Source organism: Leuciscus leuciscus, assembly GCF_965113295.1.
Source record: "Leuciscus leuciscus genome assembly, chromosome: 1".
NCBI lineage: Eukaryota > Metazoa > Chordata > Actinopteri > Cypriniformes > Leuciscidae > Leuciscus > Leuciscus leuciscus.
In genome coordinates this window covers 11111847-11131125 of record NC_138725.1, presented here as the reverse complement: position 1 = coordinate 11131125, position 19279 = coordinate 11111847, and the positions used below count along the sequence as shown (strand labels likewise).

General features: G+C 40.1%; 2 protein-coding genes across 2 annotated transcripts in view; both read right to left on the bottom strand.

Moving 5' to 3' along the window:
- Positions 1-2973, bottom strand: LOC309508390 (T-cell ecto-ADP-ribosyltransferase 1-like; the record flags this gene model as incomplete). Its single annotated transcript, XM_082183001.1, has 2 exons — positions 1-963; positions 2806-2973. 2 exons carry the CDS (start codon positions 2971-2973, stop codon positions 247-249), a joined length of 885 nt encoding a protein of 294 aa, XP_082039127.1. The 3' UTR covers positions 1-246.
- Positions 2974-3957: 984 nt separating this feature from the next.
- Positions 3958-19279, bottom strand: part of LOC309508382 (complement C3-like) — a gene marked incomplete at its 5' end in the record, with an annotated part of 29970 nt that continues 14648 nt past the window's right edge. The window contains 14 exons of the mRNA XM_082182985.1: positions 3958-4039; positions 4196-4254; positions 4447-4795; positions 4979-5056; positions 5912-6041; positions 6142-6300; positions 7414-7611; positions 7722-7937; positions 11932-12075; positions 12177-12292; positions 12886-13000; positions 14215-14317; positions 14418-14454; positions 15103-15284. Of these exons, the coding sequence (XP_082039111.1) occupies positions 3963-4039; positions 4196-4254; positions 4447-4795; positions 4979-5056; positions 5912-6041; positions 6142-6300; positions 7414-7611; positions 7722-7937; positions 11932-12075; positions 12177-12292; positions 12886-13000; positions 14215-14317; positions 14418-14454; positions 15103-15284 (1963 nt within the window). The 3' untranslated portion in view covers positions 3958-3962. The remainder of the gene's footprint in view (positions 4040-4195; positions 4255-4446; positions 4796-4978; positions 5057-5911; positions 6042-6141; positions 6301-7413; positions 7612-7721; positions 7938-11931; positions 12076-12176; positions 12293-12885; positions 13001-14214; positions 14318-14417; positions 14455-15102; positions 15285-19279) is intronic.

The following is a 19279-nucleotide window of genomic DNA, read 5'->3' as shown; positions in this document are numbered from 1 at the left end:
TTTTTATAATATTTGATATTGGTAATATGTATTATGCTGCATTGATATAGAAGAGTTTGCTACAAAGAAAACCCTTATGAAATTGTTCAATAATGTGAAACAAGTATACAAAAACGTATATAAAATCAATAACTATTTCATTATGTTGAAAGTGCTGTATGTTTTCTGACAAATACATTTATTTTGTGTGGAACTGATGTACATACAAAGCACTTTGTTCAGCTGAGTGCAAAACGTTGGACTTCTTTATGGCCTTGGGAATAAAGCACAGTTCAGGTAACTTGTATATCCAATGCTTTTCAAAGTGTAGACGGTTTCACACGGGAGATCTTTCTGATCTCTTTTTGACTTGACATCAGTGACATTAAACATCTCATACGGAGGAATCAGCACCTCTTTCTCATGAGGAAGCTTAGAATATTTTGACACATTTGCACCGTAACAAGTGTAGATGTCAAAACAAGATACATTTCCAAAAAACATACTGTTAGGATCAAGAGAAGAGGATGCAAATGAGCCAAAACGAACTGCTGTGTTCAGTACATTAAATTTAACATTTGTACGGCGATAAGTCTGAAAACATTCATTTTGTGTTTCCTTTAGAATCTGTATCGCCTCAGTTAACAGAAAGTGAAGTGAATACCATTCGTATGTTTCGATTGGGTAGTTTTGTTTACCATGACGAGTATCATTATTGAAAACTAAATAGACTTTTCTGTCTGTGTACACATACATGGCAATTGAATGAATCCTTGTCAAGTTTTGTTCTGGCGGCTTACAGTTCTGTTCACCATCTTGCCAAGCTCCTTTAAAATCAGATTTAGAGATAGCGAGTTCCTTCTTCAGATATTTTGTTTCCACCTGGTGTCCCATGTCGTCTGCACAGCCATCATATTTATCATCAACAGAATCCAGAGCCATATCCAGTGGAAATATCTGTTCTCCAATAGCAGCTCTGTGATCCTGCAGCAACAGAAATCAATCATCAGTTTTCATGTCTGTAATATTCATACCAGAACACAAGCTCAGTGAAATCCCTCAGATGATCTAGTACAGAGGTCTCCATCCTTTTTGTGAGCGTGGGCTACCTCAAGGGATAGAATAATCTAAAGGGCTACTTGTTACTCAACAATAACAGCAGAATCAGGGATCAGCAGAAAAATGACGCAGACTGGCGCTAGACAGTGCATTCGTGTTCATAGCTCTTAAAAGAGAATGGAATATAAAAGGGAAGAAATGGGAAAATGGAGTCGACTGGAGCATAAAGGGGATCTACTTGATTGTAAAAAGAACAATCATCTTGCTGAACTGGTAGGACAAAATACACTCACCCTGAACTGTGCTATTTTGTTTCTTTTGTTTTGTCTTCTCGGGATTCTCCTGAATCCCTTTCTATTGAGAGAACTGAAAATGAACTGAAACTGAACAAAAACATTCAGCGACATCTGGACATTGAATCTGATTCCTGAACATGTTTTATTTATTCTGGAAACTGATTTTGAACTGTGAATCTGGTTTTGAGACTTGATTTTGAAATCTAAATTTCCAAATTAAACTGTGGTTTCAATTGTGAACTGAACTACTGTTTATTATTGCTTTTTATTTGTGTTTATTCATATTCTTTTATTTGTCAAAAGATTCAATTAATTTATTTTTCTCAATAACAATACATTTAATTTCCTAGTAATTAACATTTATCTTTTGCGTCTGAGTTGCTTTCTTTCTTTAGTTTCTGTTATAAATTCCCTATACTCCAGTGAGTCGAACCCACCTTCTGTAATCTGGTCCTAGACATAAATAGATCACATGTACCCAAGTTATTACGCCATAAACGGGGAGCTGCGGGTTACAGAAGGTAAGATGGAGAAGGGGAGGGGGATTGTAAAGCGACTTCCAATTGTGCTCCTTTAAGGTATGGTTATTCATTTTGTGGTTTGTGTTTGTTTATTTGTTATTTGGATGTGACTGATATTCATGAAAAATATAACTTTTTGTTTTAGTATGTTGGATTTTAATTGCCAGTCGTTGTTCTCTTTTGTTTTGTTTTGTTTCTTATGTTTGTTTTTGTTTTAAGTGACAATTGTGAAACTATGACTGCTCCCTTATTTTTTATTTTTTTATAAATTAATTTCCTAGCCAGCTCTGTGTGTGTTTTTTGTTTGTTTCTTGGTTTTGTTTAATGCATTGGTCGGTTTGTAGCTGGCTAGTGGAATTGTTTTCTTTTTTTTAATGCATTTAATTTAAGGGGCTTTATTAAGCAGCTGGGGTAGCTACCCACTGTTGTCGGTGGAGAAAATTTTATAGAGCCCTTACAGGTTTTGTGGTTTGATTTGTGTGGTTACACTAATTGTGAATGTGTATCACACATCAAAGCTGTAACGGTCACCAGCTGGAGTGCACTTGAGAGCCACCAGAGGGCACTCCACACCAGACTCTCATGTTTCACTCACAAACTACATTTCCCATCATTCTCTGCCTGGACTCATCAGCACTCGTTATCACATTCACCTGTGTCTCATTATCTATGTTCTCTCATTTACTCTCTGCAAAGTTTTGTATGTTGTTGCACTGCATTTCCGAGCGTTCTCCCTGGTTTCATGTCTCTTGGTTTATTGGATTTCTTGCTTATTCTGTGGATTACGTTTTTGCCTCTGACCCCTGCCTGTTTTGATTGTTTGTTTGTTTGTTTGGACGGACGGCCTACCTGTGTTTTGACCTATTGCCTGTAATTAAGATTTTGCCTATGAAAAAAAAAAAAAAATCTGATTTATAAAACCTTTAATTAAAGCTGCATTTGGATCTCACCTTCGAGTCTCGGAGTAGTTTGTGACAGAAAACTTCACGCCCAAACATAGATCCAACAGCCGAATAAGACCCAGAACTACCATGGACCCAGTAATCCGTCTCTTCCGCCTCAGCCAAGGTAACCGCCCGATAGAGGAATATGTTGAAGAGTTTTGTGAGCTCTGCCATGGGGTGGATTTAAACGATGAGGTCTTGGTGGGCTTGAGGACATGTTAGAGTACCTCATGCCTGACAACACCCCTCAATATATTGACCTCCCCCTTCGGATAAGCGGTTTGTCCTTTACTGTGGGCTTTGTGAATTAGGGGTCTCACAATCTCACAGCATCCCCTCAGCCTGAGCTTCTCCACATCAGCCCTGCCGAGTTTTTTGGATTTCTTGCCTGTTCTGTGGATTACTCTTTTGCCTCTGACCCCTGCCTGTTTTGTTTGTTTGTTTGGACGGCCTACCTGTGTTTGACCTATTGCCTGTATATTGGATTACCTGTCTGGATTGACCCTTAATTAAAGCTGCATTTGGCTCTCAACCTTCGTGTCTCGGAGCAGTTCGTGACAGAAGCGAAGTGATGCATTTGTGTAATATAATAACTAGCTTCCAGCCAAACAATCATACGGATTCCACATACGGACTACAGTGAAAAAAAAATAATCAACACATTATGCTGGGTTAAATAAACAACCCAATTTGCTGGGTAAAATTAAAATTAAACCAAAACCCAACATAGGTTGTTTTTAATCCAGTGTTTTTTACAGTGCAGGGTAAAAAAAAAAACAGTTTGTTTTACTAAAGTAAATCCATGAGTTGTGGAGTGAATGTCTTCTAACTGGTTTGTTCTTAGAACAATGTTTCTCCTGTTTTTCGCATCAATAAATTGAGAATGTCAGTACTGTTTAATCTGGTGTAAAACCAATTTATATCAGAGTCATATAAGGGTTTGTAGTAGAGATAGAGAATTCTGCGCTGAATTCAGATGCTTCTCACTAGACTGCGCAGCTCTGTTTAATAATGGTCATGTGATCTGCAGTGACCCGTACTTTAACGCAGCTGATCTGGGTGTGATCGCTGTTGTGTACGTGCAGGTGAGATACCTTCCCATCTAAGTGCGTGATCTGATGCTAGAACAAGTTGAGCAGTCAAGGAAACTTGCCTTCAGGTTTTCATCCTTGTAGTTGTGGACCCCAGCTTTGATTTGCAAGCGTTCCATTTCTGGACACTGAGTGAGGCAAGCGCATGTCTATGAAGAACGCACACACATTATACGGTTCAGCTACACAGAAACCTGCCAGACATCATGCTGTTTAGTTGTGCAAAAACCAGAGATATTATAATTATGCAGTCGCTGCCAAGACCAACAACAGATGGACAGACAAGCAAGAACAGGGCTGTTTACCTGTCCCCCACTGAGTGATACTGTCTGGAAGAACGGAGTCCACTGGAAGTACAGCCCGCCTGCAATAAATGTATGAAGAGTCACTCCTGACACAGACTATTGCAAAATTACCTCTACACTAGGTGTGTTTACATGCATTCATTTTCATCAATCTGAATAAATACATATTCTGAAATTTATATTTATATGAACCTTAAATTTTGCAATCCATTTGTGTGCATGTAAAGATGGCTACTTAGTCAAACTCTTACCTGTCTGCTATGCTGGGCAGTCTGATGTCAGTCATCGGCCACTGCTTAGAGAACTTGTGCATGCCAGCTAAATCATCTTCTTCTTCCTCCATTGAGCCCAGTAACAAACCCATAAACATAGGGCAAGTTTCTATTCTTCCTTCTAGAAGCCTGGTCACAACACCAGTATCCACCCCTCTGTACTCCACACAGCAGTGGAGGAAGGCTAACCTGCAGCACACGTCCTCGGTGATGTAACGACGAGAGTGACGATAGCGATGCAAGCGATGCAAGCAGGAATAGTGAATGGAAATCCCCCTCATGCCGTGCACACAACACCTCTCCACGGACGTGCCAGAATAGATCTTCCCTGGGAGAGAGGAACACACCGGTAAATGTTTGTCAGTTGTGTGAGACTACTAACTTTATTCTTCATAGGGATTTTGTACATGTTTGTACTATAAAACTAAATCCTGCTCTCATGAACAGATACATTTAGTTGTGTTTTATGCATTCCTGATTTTGTGATGTTGTGAAGATTATTCTGACTCACCCAACGTCTCTCTTTTTTCCAAATGTATTGCTCTTCGCTTTAAAGATCTTTTCCTCCTAGATTTTTTTGAGCAATGATCTGTTCCATAAAACCAAAAGAAAGCTTAAACATCAGAAAAGAAGACTCGCTCATCCTTCTCTTGGTTAGACTGAGTGAAGAAAATATATTTTTAGTCAAGTCAAGTCAAGTGAGTTTTATTGTCATTCCGCTTCATGACCACTGTTCTACATACTTATACATAGATATGGTAAAAACCTACACATATCTAACTATTGTATTTGTGATGCATTTTTTAATTAATCATAAACTAACATTTAATTTTCTTGCAGGATTACCAATTACATGCTTTTAAAACCTTGAATGTCCCCAAACACTCAGTCAGTCAGTGTGTGTTAGTGAATCATGTCCGCATATAACAAAAGGGGAAATTAAACTAGACAGATATCTAAATTTATACAGTAACTCATGACCTTGAGTAAGTGAAGTAAATTAAGAAATCCAGAGTTTGCTTTTACCTAGTAACAGAAGCATTTGCTGAATTTTGCATTTGAGGAACCAATCATATAGTATTTTTGCTGGCGGGATTCTCTCTGAAATTGGTCTGAGATCCTCCAGCCGTGATTAAAGCATATTCAAAGGCATTGTCTAGAGTCTGTTTAGTTATTGCTGCACAGCAAGTTAGTGGAGCATTAGAGATCAAGTGTTAGTGTTCATAGGGGTTAAGACATTGACCGACTCAGCCAACGTCGATTAGGAGACACGCTAGAGGATAAATATTATTGAACGTCAATCAGGAGGCGTTTAGGGGCGTCAATTACGAGATGAACCAGGTAGACTTAAGTCAAGTGTGTAGGGGAAAAATCTACTACAATACATATACCTAATCTATTTATTTTTAAAGTTAACAGAGAAAGAATGCTGTGTGTGAAGCACCTGATCCAGAGTCAGTGGATCCTCCTGTGCTGGAATCAAACATCAGTCCTGCGTCGCTGAAAACACCCATATTATTCCGGCCTCCTCCTGCGGTGCAGCCCATGTCACCCTGACCCAACGCCTCCCACACCTGAATGAAGGAGTCATGAGTATCCATAAATCTCCTAGAGACAACCAGCAGTTGTCTATATTGTCTTGCATTTATGAAGAGTAATGTATATTGTAATGACCTTTCTCTGCGTCAGGTGGTTTTTACTCAGCAGAAAGATGGCATTATCCACAGCCACCAGGCTAACCTTTGCTCCCGTGTCATCCTTTACTTGAAATTTAAAGCTGCTTCCTGGTGAGTATGAATTCAGTTTTTCTCCCTCCACTGGTCCTAAACTGAGCTAAAACGATCACAATTATATATAGATGAATAATATTTGTGCAAGTACAAATAATTATACCACTATATGGTTATCAAGCAACACTGTTTTACTAGATACTGTACTTCACAAAATACTGTGCAATGGTCTCAAACTCAGTTCCTGGAGGGCCACAGCCCTGCAGTGTTTACTTCCAACTCACACATGCTTAGAAGCTTCTAGTAATCCTGAAGACCTTGATTAGCTGGATCATGTGTATTTGATTAGGGTTGGTGCTGTGGCTCTCCAGGGGCCTCATTTATAAAAGACTGCGTAGAATTCCTACTAAAAGTGAACCTACACACAAAAGCTAGTTTTTGCCTAGGCAAAAATAATAATTCTGATTTATAAAAGTACGCCAGAACTTGCACAAAATTCCCTTTATAAATCCCAGTCAGTGGAAGATTGTGCGCACATGCATCTCCACCATATTATGGAGCTTACAAAGCCTCATTTTACTATGCATGTCCTCATCTGCATATCATTTGCATATGCATATTCATCCACGTGACGATACCATGTTTAACGGTACAAGACATTAGGAAAATATGAGATACGGATGTGTGTCACATTACATTGCTAAACATCATTTAGTAGCCTATCCATGCCTTGTTTTTGAATAAATAAATCAAATAGTATAAAATATATTTCAGAGAAAGTTTTTCTAAATCTTTTCCACTGGCCAAATAAAACATTTTCTAATTGCTTTATATTTTATTATATTTATTATATATTTGTATGGCTCAGAATTTGCTTACAGGGGTGAACATTCTCTTGTCAAGTTTGTTTTTATAAATCACAACTTCACAACCGTCGGAAGTGGAGTACGCCTCTTTCAGGGCCTGTTTTGTGCGATGCAACGGTTATAAATTAGGCCCGTGGAACTGAGTTTGTGACAAGTAGTGCTAGCGTGCAGCAGTCGGCTTCCAAAAGTAAAAAGTTTCATGATTTTTTTTTTTCCATAAAAGATTTACGAAAAACAAATACTTCCAGAACCAGCGCTGTTAAAAAAAAAAATTGTGGCCACTATTGCACTCTATAATGAGTAGACTATATGTATTCTTCATAGTAGTTTTTAGTTTAAAATGTACTTACTGAGCCTACATACTGGTTCTCCACATCCACAAACACTGAGTCTGCCACCACTTCTGCATGTGGTCGCCATGGCAACATATAGTATGCCACCAGCCTGAATGAGGGCAACATCTCTGTGGTAACTAGTAATGGAATATTTGTGTCTGTCTGGCATACATCTACCCTGGCAGCTGTTATTATTTTCCCTTTGTTCAAAACCTAGACAGGAAGAAGTAAGGAAAAGAGAGCACTGTTTATGTAAAGATTACTGTATTGCAGTCATAGCAATAGTATATAGTATAACGCTTCCCAATATTACCAACACTCACGGCGTATGTTAGCTGCTTCACAAGCTTTTTGTGTTCTGGTGAGGCTGTTTTGATGTACAATTTGATGTTAAGACTGCTGCCCACCGCCACTTGTTTGGCGCCCACTGAGATGTGCAGGTAGTTCTTACTGTAGCCATCAAAACCTAAATATGGCTTCAGAGACATCTCCTGGACAGCCTGCTTTTCTGCATTCACACCAGGAAGTGTTGTTTCTACCTACAGATGTACAGATATGTTAAGCAAAATAAGACACACATTTGCACTTTTACAGTTCTTAATTTTCAGCTGTGGTTCCACAAAACCTGTCTGCGACATCCATGGAATCTTTCCACAAGGTTCTTTACTCTCTCCCCCAACCCCTATATATAATGTTCCCTTTTGAGGGAACTCACAATGCATCGAAACTACACTTTGGGGAACCCCCAGTGTGGATGAAACTAATCCAATTGTGATTAGTGTTGCGTCATGACGGCATACACGGAAGCCGGCACACAATGTTAGCTTTCTGTTCTTCAGCAAGCGCTCTCTGTTATTGTTTGTCATATTTGGTGTTGTCTGTCACAAGCAATCTCAATATATCTCCTATACTGTATATGTAAATTTTTAGACAAAAAATTACGAGTCAGCAATACAAGAGATGTTTGCATCCCTGCCCTCGATTCATTAAGGGTGGGGACACACATAAATTGTGTGTGCATTGTTTGGGAGTGCAGCATGCTCAAGCAGCTCTCGAGGGTGCTGCTTATGCGGATTGTGATGCACTGCCAATCTGAGTGCTGCGCTCCCACCTGGCCATCTTCAGTTATGATGGTCAGGCTGCCACACCCTGTGGTGTGCGGCAGTTCACATCATGGGGTTTGCAAATGGATCTGACAGGGGACCCGGAGACTGCTGAGGCACTTTCTCAGGATTCCTCAGACAGTTCTGATGCTCTCCCTCCTCGTGCGAAAGCCCGCCCACTGGCTTCATCCGCACGAGTGGAGAACCCCATGTTTGAGCTGTCTGCTTCTGAAGAAGTGGATGTGTTCAGCATCGAAGGCGGGGATTTTGGAGATGACTCGCCACTCCATATCCTCGCATATGAGGAGCTGGTCGGGGTTGTCTCTCATGCCGTGGACCGTTCTAATATTAGTTGGCCACGTGAAAGGCAGGAAGCGCAAACAAAAAGCAAGTTGGACGAGAGCTTCCTGCAGCACAGAAAGCAACCTCATTGCCGGGGTCTACCGTTTTTTTCACAGTTTACACAACAAGTTGTGTAAATCGAGGAACAAGCCACACACCTTTGTCCAGCCCCCAAGTTTTAGACTACAGTAACATTGTGGGGGCGAGAGAAAATGGTTAGGGGATGATGCCTCGGGTGGAAGAGCCATTGGCGAAGTTGCGTAAGGCTGCAGACTTGTCTCTCCGAGTCACCAAAGTGACGGCCCGTGCTATCGGCCATTCTAGGGTAGTCACGGAGAGACATCTCTGGTTAAATATGTGGGGCATCAAGGAGAAAGACAGGGCTTTCACGTGAGGGCCCCGCAGTGGTGGTTGAAAACCAAGGTTTTTTTCCCAGAGGGAGAACCCGTTCCGCATGATCAGGGTTACGCGCAGATGCTGTCGTTCCCTATCTATGTGGAAGAAATCTTGGTTCCAGTCCCAAGGTCCCATGCTGGAAGCGTCATGTCACCGGGAAGCAGTTTTTGACAGACGCCTCCCTCACGGGCTGGGGCGCGGACATGGACGGCTGCTTTACGAGAGGTCTATGGCTGGACCATCTTTCTTCCTGGCATATAAATTGCTTGGAAATGCTGCCGGTTTTCCGAGCTCTGAGGAGTTTCCTGTCAGACCTCAAGGGTCACCACGTTGTGAGAACAGACAATATGTCAGTGGTGTCCTATCTAAATCATCAGGGCGCCCTCTATGAGGTCTCTGTGAGTCGATATGCAAGAGGTTCGGCCCAGTGGAAGTGGATCTGTTTGCATCTCAAGAGACAACACACTGTCCACTGTGGTTTTCTCTCAAGCATCTAGCCCCGCCGATATGCATTTCCCCCATCGTTCTGCTCCCGGGAGTTCTGGAGAGGGTCCGTCATGACAGGGTCAGTCTACTGCTAGTAGCCCCGTTGTGGCCGGCCTGAGTATGGTTCTCAGACATGAAATCGGTCCTGGACGGCCCTCCATGGGTAATACCCATCAGGCGGGACCTGCTGTCGCAGGCAGAGGGCTCAGTATTTCACCCTCGGCCAGAGCTATGAAAACTCTGGGCTCCTGAGGGATCACAGTACCTAGAAGCTGGCCTGTCAGCAGAAGTAATCGAGACCATACTCAGCTCTAGAGCTCCTTCCACAAGGAAATTGTCTAATATTGGCCTAAAATGGAATGTGTTCACCATTTGGTGTAGAGAGCGCAGTGTGGACCCAGTTAACTGCTCAGAGGCTTCAGTGCTGGAGCTCCTCCAGGATCGCTTCTCTGCTGGTCTTACCCCGTCCACACTCAAGGTGTATGTGGCTGCCATTGCAGCTTTCGACACTCCTCTGGGTGATGGCCCTTTGGGAAGACAGGCCATCAGCTGGCCATACGTTTCCTCCATGGGGCGGATGGATGGATGAGACCTGCGACTCGAACCAGACTTCTTACATGGGACCTGGCAGTGGTTCTCGAAGGGCGGGTCGAAGCCACTTTCAAACCTTTCCCTTAGCTATCACTTCTCTAAAAGAGTAGGAGATCTTCAGTCCCTCTCTATATCTCATGAGTGCCTGGAGTTTACTCCTGGAAGGGTTAAGGCTATCCTGCATGCCAGGCCTTCTAATACAGCATGGCCTATGGTTCTGCAGGCTTTTCATCCTCCACCTCACATGACTGCGGAAGATGAGAGACTTCATCTGCTCTGCCCTGTCAGAGCTCTCAATATTTATGTTCAGAAGTCTTCTCATTGACGGAAGTCAGACCAGTTGCTTATGTGTTTCGGGTCACCCAAGAAGGGGCTCCCCGCTTCTAAACAGTACATCAGCAACTGGAAAGTTCAGGCTATTTCCCTGGCCTGTCAGGTGCGCAATTTGCCTTCATTGTTGGCCGTGAGGGCTCACTCAACCAGTAGCATGGCGTCCTCTAGAGCCCTCCTTTCAGGGGCCCCTATCCAGGAGGTATGTGATGTGGCTGGCTGAGCCACGCTGCACACGTTCACAAGGTTTTACAGTCTGGACCTCCCTTCTACGTCGGGTGCATGAGTGCTCTCGTCCTAAGTTGTTCCCTCGAAAAGGGAACGTCTCGGGTTACAACTGTAACCCTTGTTCCCTGAGAAGGGAACAAGACACTGCGTCCCTTTGCCACGCCTCCCCCTGCATGGGACCGACTTGCTTCATCACAGAAGCTAACTCTGTTGTGTGCCGGCATCCTTTTTTAGCTTCCGTGTATGCCGTCACACATTACGTCAAGACGCAACACCAATCACGATTGGCTTAGTTTCATTTATGATTCTGAGACACTACGCTGGGGACGTTCCCCAAAGTGTCGTTCTGACGCAGTGTCTCGTTCCCTTCTCAGGGAACAAGGGTTACAGTCGTAACCCAAGACGTTTTGTTCTGTGATCGATCATATACAATGTAAAACAGTATATTAATCCATGTGCATTATCATCAACCATATACAGCAAGTGTATTAATCCTGGGGCATTTCACTTTATTTCTGTCGAACAACATGTGCAATATAGGCATAGTCTACAATGTGCAATAGTACTTATTTTCCTATTACTTTTATAATGTGTATTTATTTTATTTAGGAAGTGTATTTGTGTATCTATTTTAATCAAGAAGTTTACTTGTACTTAGCGTTTCTCGTACTTTTTAATTATTTTACTTTCCTTTACCTTTTAACAAAAGCTGACTCTAAAAATTCAAATGCACCTGTACTGTAACGCACCTGTGCAAATGGCAAAAAAATTTAAACAATTTTTTTTTTACTTTTAAAACTTTTTATATTGGAAAAAGGTTCTTTAGATTATTAAAATATTATTTCATCTAAGAAGAAGTGCTTTTTTAAGAACTGTTCACCTAAAGGTTCTTTGGAGAACCAAAACTGGTTCTTCTGTGGCATCACTGTGAATAACCCCTTTTGGAACTTGTTTTTTTTTAAGGGTGTATACTAGTCCTGTCCCAAATGCCAGTGTGGAGTCATGGACCTTAACTTAATACCTAACTTTCAATGAGTTTCTATGGTGTTCAATGTACCTTCAACAGTTGATTCTTGTTTTCGTCAGGCATGTTGATGGAGACCCTGATAGTGCCTCTGTGTGTATTGATTGATTTTTGAAGGAAGTTGAGTTTAACAGGGATATTGGGGGCTGGAGATCCATCTTGGTTACTCACTGTAACCTAAGCAAAAAAAAAAAAAAAAAAAATTCCTCCTCTAATAATTCACTGATCGAATAACGCTAACATAGATCAATCAGTAAATGTCAGAGTATCAAAATTACCACTATGCCTAACGGCAGGCCAGGTTTGAAATACTTGGGTGTGTCACTTAAGGAGAGCACGTAGGGTGACATTACTATTTTAATGCCGGATTTCTCTGCTTCTACAAGGTCACCACCTGAGAAGAAAGTCTTAAGATGTTACAAAAACATAACCCAAACCAATAAACAACTATGGATAAAGTGTCAGTGCCATGAGTGGGCCTTGGAGGGCCTGGCCAGTGCTGTGCTGAAAAAAGCACCCCCGCATTTGAAGAGAGTCGCCTTAAAACGAAAATCAAATAAATATCAATTGACACTAATCATTAGCATTCTTATTCTGAATCTCATTTTGTTCTCATTAAAGTCCAGATATAGTGTCTTGGAATATTGTTTAGCAGGTTAATTGAGGTTAAGCGTTTTTTTTTACATTCTTCTAAATACAGACTGCAGTGCTGTTTAAATCCACAAGATGTTCTCAGCACATTAAATATTACTGTTTGTCTGGATTAGTTCAGCCTACAAAAGAAGCTCACGACAAGCCAGTCTGGCAGGAAATGCCCCCCTGATATCTCCCACTAGGAAAGTGTCGGCCGCGACGGGGGCCTTTTCGGCACAACACTGGACTACTTCAGTCCCTGTGATTTAAAATGATAACAATGATCCTCATGCTAGTTTTCTAAATATGCAATACATCATTTTAGCCTCATATCAAGGGTAATGATTTGCCCACCTGAGCTGGTCATTACTGATGCTTTGACATACACAGAATGCCCCAGTAGACTGTTTGTATCTGGATATATCTTCTTTATCTCCTCCATAGTCAAACTGACGCTTCCTCCATTCAGCTGAAAATAAACAGGTGAATCTGAAGTACCAAATAATCAGTGGTGGGCCGTCAGGGCCAGCAAGGCCTTCTCTGCTGGCCTAAACACTATAAGAATCACTGACTTGAACTTTAATGTATTTTTTCCATGAATGAGTATTATTCCTAATAGTCCATTCTCTTAATTTCATAGCTTTTCTCTTGGTTGCGTTGCTTCCAGTAGTGTATATTTATTTTAGGGCTTTTATCCAATCATATTTCAGTCATCATGTCTTGCCAGGGTCAAAGAAATCTGCCTTGAGGCCGTCAGAATCGATAGTGCGGGCGCCTGTTGCTTAAAATGAATGGCAATGGAACCGTTGCTTTAACCAATCAGATAATCAGTCAGATTATCTGACTGAGCGCTAGCAATCTAGCATCTGTAGCGAACTTCATAAACTAAAATATATTCCTGTAGATTTAATAATTTTAAGAGAGCATGGGTCAGCTGAACACATCGTCATGTTTTGCGGTGACTGTCCCTGTGTCCACTGTTTCTTTCAAGCAGACACTGAGTCTCAGCCCTAAAGCAAAATAAAACTTATGCCAGAAATATGACGGGACAGACTTGACTTTCAGCATTAGCCTCGATAGAAAATACTTATTGTTAGAACTGAAATGCACAGATAACCTGTACAACAGAGTAATTGAAGTATTTATGAGGAAAGAAATTAGGATGGTTTTTTTTGTAAAAAATAATCATTAGTTTCGGTGAGTATAATGTTTTTTTTGTTTAGTTTTTTTTTTAACTTTTTTTCTGTGGTGAATATGATTTTCTTCAAAATTTTTCTTGTAAATTTATGATAATTATTATAATTTTTTTTTTTTTAACCATTCAAACTATTGTAACGTATGACAAGAGACTATTATGACCCTTGAACGATAAGACAAGGGAGGCTCCGTTTCTGAACTTATAATCGGAACACAAGAACCACTGTACATTAACGCACAAGCCGAACTCACTCGCTCGTTTCTCTCTACCCGGCCTGTTCTGAACTCACCACATTAACCTAACTGACGGTGCAAAATAAAAACTGCAATTTCACTTATAGAGAGTCTGTGCGCTGCTACACTATTAAAAGTTATTAATTCTGGTAGGACACCACTGAAGGCCTAGGTGTGAAATGCACGGCCCACTACTGCAAATAATTCATTACTTTTCTTTGTTATACTCACACCTCTCACTCTTTCACTTACATCTTTCAGTTGCTTCATAGAAGTGATTCTCCTTTTCTGACCATTCTTTTCAATACCAAACAGCACATTTGCAACACCTCGCACTTGTTCACCATAAAGATACCTGGGAAGAAGACATAGTTATTCTGATCATTTTTAAGTTTTGAATGTTTTTCATTTACATGTTAAACTATCTCACCATGCTGTCTGTAGTGAAGGGCTACCTGAAGCAGTTAGAGCTCGGATCGCAGTGAACCAGGTCTTTCGGTCAGAACAGCACAAAGGGAAGTATCAATTTGAACTGGTTTATTGTCAGAAGTATGAGAATGTTTATTTTGGCATTAAAGTTTTGTTTATTGTTCGCTGGTTCCCGCCTCATTCTTGCATCTCATTCATCTTTGAACTGTAATAGCAAAATAGCTAATTACAGCTAATGTAAACATGCCTACAGACAGTCCTAAAGAAATTAGGATGTTTTTTTTTGTAAAAAATAATCATTAGTTTCGGTGAGTATAATGCTTTTTCTTTTTTTTTTTTGCCCCACTTTTTTTCTGAATATGTGAATATGATTTTCTTATTAATTTTTCTTGTAAATTTATTATAATTTTTTTTTTTTTTTTAAACATTCAAACTATTGTAACGTATGACAAGAGACTATTATAACCCTTGAACGATAAGACAAGGGAGGCTCCGTTTCTGAACTTATAATCGGAACGCAAGAACCACTGTACATTAACGCACAAGACGAACTCACTCGCTCGTTTCTCTCTACCCGGCCTGTTCTGAACTCACCACATTAACCTAACTGACGGTGCAAAATAAAAACAGCAATTTCACTTATAGAGAGTCTGTGCGCTGCTACACTATTAAAAGTTATTAATTCTGGTAGGACACCACTGAAGGCCTAGGTGTGAAATGCACGGCCCACCACTGCAAATAATACATTACTTTTCTTTGTTATACTCACACCTCTCACTCTTTCACTTACATCTTTCAGTTGCTTCATAGAAGTGATTCTCCTTTTCTGACCATTCTTTTCAATACCAAACAGCACATTTGCAACACCTCGCACTTGTTCACCATAAAGATACCTGGGAAGAAGACATAGTTATTCTGATCATTTTAAAGTTTTGAATGTTTTTCATTTACATGTTAAACTATCTCACCATGCTGTGTGTAGTGAAGGGCTACCTGAAGCAGTTAGAGCTCGGATCGCAGTGAACCAGGTCTTTCGGTCAGAACAGCACAAAGGGAAGTATCAATTTGAACTGGTTTATTGTCAGAAGTATGAGTATGTTTATTTTGGCATTAAAGTTTTGTTTATTGTTCGCTGGTTCCCGCCTCATTCTTGCATCTCATTCATCTTTGAACTGTAATAGCAAAATAGCTCATTACAGCTAATGTAAACATGCCTACAGACAGTCCTAAAGAAATTAGGATGGTTTTTTTTGTAAAAAATAATCATTAGTTTCGGTGAGTATAATGCTTTTTCTTTTTTTTTTTTGCCCCACTTTTTTTCTGAATATGTGAATATGATTTTCTTATTAATTTTTCTTGTAAATTTATTATAATTTTTTTTTTTTTTTTAAACATTCAAACTATTGTAACGTATGACAAGAGACTATTATAACCCTTGAACGATAAGACAAGGGAGGCTCCGTTTCTGAACTTATAATCGGAACGCAAGAACCACTGTACATTAACGCACAAGCCGAACTCACTCGCTCGTTTCTCTCTACCCGGCCTGTTCTGAACTCACCACATTAACCTAACTGACGGTGCAAAATAAAAACAGCAATTTCACTTATAGAGAGCCTGTGCGCTGCTACACTATTAAAAGTTATTAATTCTGGTAGGACACCACTGAAGGCCTAGTCAAACTTTAAATACAGCCCGCTTTTAAATTGCTTTTAATACAAACTCCCACCAGGAGAGGTCTCTAGTTTTCAACCAATCCCAGTATTTATTACAGCATAGTAGGATGTGCACACTTATGTAAACGTTCACTAAATTTAGCAAAAATAAATGAAAAATTGGCAATCAAACTCATGTTTCCAGTCAAGATGGTAAACAGATTATCTTTTTACAAAGTTCAAGGGGACACCCATATGTTTGTTTCTGTCACAAGCTGTGTAGTTTAATTGTATTGTATATTTAAATATACTTCTTTTGAAGTGTTGGTGCTTAACTCCCTATTAAACTCCCTCTTAAACATTGTTTACATTTTTAAATATTGTTGATTACTTACAAAGCAATAAATGGTTTAGCTCCCCAGTACTTGAGCGAGCTCTTAACACATTATAGTCCCTCACGTCTATTGCGATCTCAAAATTCCAGCCAGTTGATAATACTTTTCCTATTTAGCAACCAAAACTTTGGAACAGTCTTAACATATTAACATGCCTAAGACTTTTGCACGGTACTGATATACAGTGGGGAGAACAAGTATTTGGTACACTGCCAATTTTGCAGGTCTTCCTACTTACAAAGCATGAAGAGGTCTGTCATTTTTATCATAGGTACTCTTCAACTGTGTGCGACGGAATCTAAAAAATCCAGAAAATCACATTGTATGATTTTTAAATAATTAATTAGCATTTTATTGCATGACATAATTATTTGATCACCTACCAACCAATAAGAATTCTGGCTCTCACAGACCTGTTAGTTTTTCTTTAATGGTGCGTTCACACCGGACGCGAATAGCGCGTCAGGCGCGAGTGATTTCAATGTTAAGTCAATGCAAAGAGGCGTTACGCGCGTAAAAAATTCCTGCGGCGCGAATGAGGCGTGAGTGGCCAAGCCAGTCTCCAGACCTGAACCCAATAGAAAATCTTTGGAGGGAGCTGAAAGTCTGTATTGCCCAGCGACAGCCCCGAAACCTGAAGGATCTGGAGAAGGTCTGTATGGAAGAGTGGGCCAAAATCCCTGCTGCAGTGTGTGCAAACCAGGTCAAGATCTACAGGAAATGCATGATCTCTGTAATTGCAAACAAAGGTTTCTGTACCAAATATTAAGTTCTGCTTTTCTGATGTTTCAAATACTTATGTCATGCAATAAAATGCAAATGAATTACTTAAAAATCATACAATGTGATTTTCTGGATTTTTTTTTTTAGATTCCGTCTCTCACAGTTGAAGAGTACCTATGATACAAATTACAGACTTCTACATGCTTTGTAAGTGGGAAAACCTGCAAAAAACCGACAAAACCAGACCGTCCCATTGAATAACTCTTGGGACACAGCTAGCAACAATTTGTTAATATGACAATACATTTTTGTTAGTTTCATTTTCTAAATGACCAGTGGTGGAATGTAACAACATTCATTTACTCTGGATTAAAGTATTATTTTGAAGTACTTCAGATTGTTATTCAACTCCACTTCATCTCAGAGGCAAATATGTACTTTTAATGAAAAACTGACTTTTTACACATGGATATTAGATTATGATATTAGATATTGTTTAAAAAACTATGAACAGTATATAATAGAAACACTAAAAATATGTCCTGGAGGGCCACTGTCTTTTGAGTATGTGAGTTAATTTCTTTTATTCTTCCCTCTTTCTGAGAAGATCTCAGTGACTGTCAGCCGTCGACTGAGTCAGCCCTGCAAACCTGTTAGTGGACAGTGGAAATATGCACTGATCCCAGATGATGTCCCTCCAGCAGAGGCGTTATCAGCGACTCTATTGTGCAGCTCAATAACAGTCTACAGAAAAAAATATTTTCTTACAATCTGTTTTATGTATACTGTTAATTTAAAGTTTTATTTAGTTTTTCGTATTTTAAATGTAACTTATCTTGTAAATATATAAAAAAAAATGTATAGAACTATGTAAGTAAAAATGTATAGAACAATTTATTTTCTATCAAATGTACAAATTCATTGACAAGAAAATTACAGAATAATTTATTACATTTACAAGTCATAACTTGCATTACAAAAATAAATAATGCACATCATTTTTTTTTTATTTACAAACTATAACTCTCATAAAAATAATGCATACAATTTTTTCATAAATTTTTTTTAATTCACATAATCAAAAGTTTATTTAATCTGTCAAGGAGAGAAAACAATCTGTGCATTCTCTCCCTGCTCTCCTGTGATCTCCTCTCCTCTGTCTCTCTCTGAAACTTCATTTCCTCTCTAGCTCGAGGGAGGACATAGCTCGATCAGCTCATCCTCTCTGTCTCGTTTGTTGTAAGAGTTAAGAAGGGCGGTAGGATGTCTGTGCAACAAAAGTAGCCCAAAAAACCCATTGGCGCTTCTCCATCAAGCGGCCGAATTCTCCACTGGATTTGTGCGTCTGAGAGATGTTTTGGTGGTGTTGGAGTGCCGAAATCGTACTTACAGAGGTGGAAATCAACCCGCGGAATTTTTTTTTACAGCGACAACAACTTAAAAGTAGCCCAATTCCGTGGGAAAACCTCAGACTTGACAACACTGACGGTTTCCCGCATTAGTAGGATCCTTCAAATTGGGACAGCCTTCGTCGCTCCACTGTGACCCGCAATCAGCCTTCAAATGCGGCCTTCGGAGGATGCAGCCCCTGAATTGGGACACAGCTCTTGTTCCCAGGTTCACCGTCTTCATTAGTTCGTTTAGTTCAGCTGTGTCTTGTTAATTAGTCTCGTTAGCTCCCCTCGTTTGTCTTTATTGGTCGACATTGATGTTGGGTAGTGTTTCTCCATGTAATGTTGTGTTTGATGATTAAAGTCTTCCTTCAACAGTAATTCCTCGTTGCAGTGGGGATTGCTTTAAGACTGCAAGGGAAGCTCGGCTTCCCCTATAATGTAAAAAAAAATGAATGGTCAATAACATTTTATTGACTAAAAATGCGTTAGAACACTTTCATCTCAAAGACGAGTTCGTTCAGAATCAGTTACATATAGCAGGTCGGCTGACTCGATTTCCTTCTCATACATTCCCGTAGCATCACAGTGCATTTCCCAGTTGAAGCCCAGCATCCATTGACTTCAATGGAGCTGCTCTGAACAGTTTTTTTCAGTGCTTCGAAACTAGACGGTCATTGGATAAATGCTGCGATTATGTCCCACCCACGGACGCTCAGCGTCT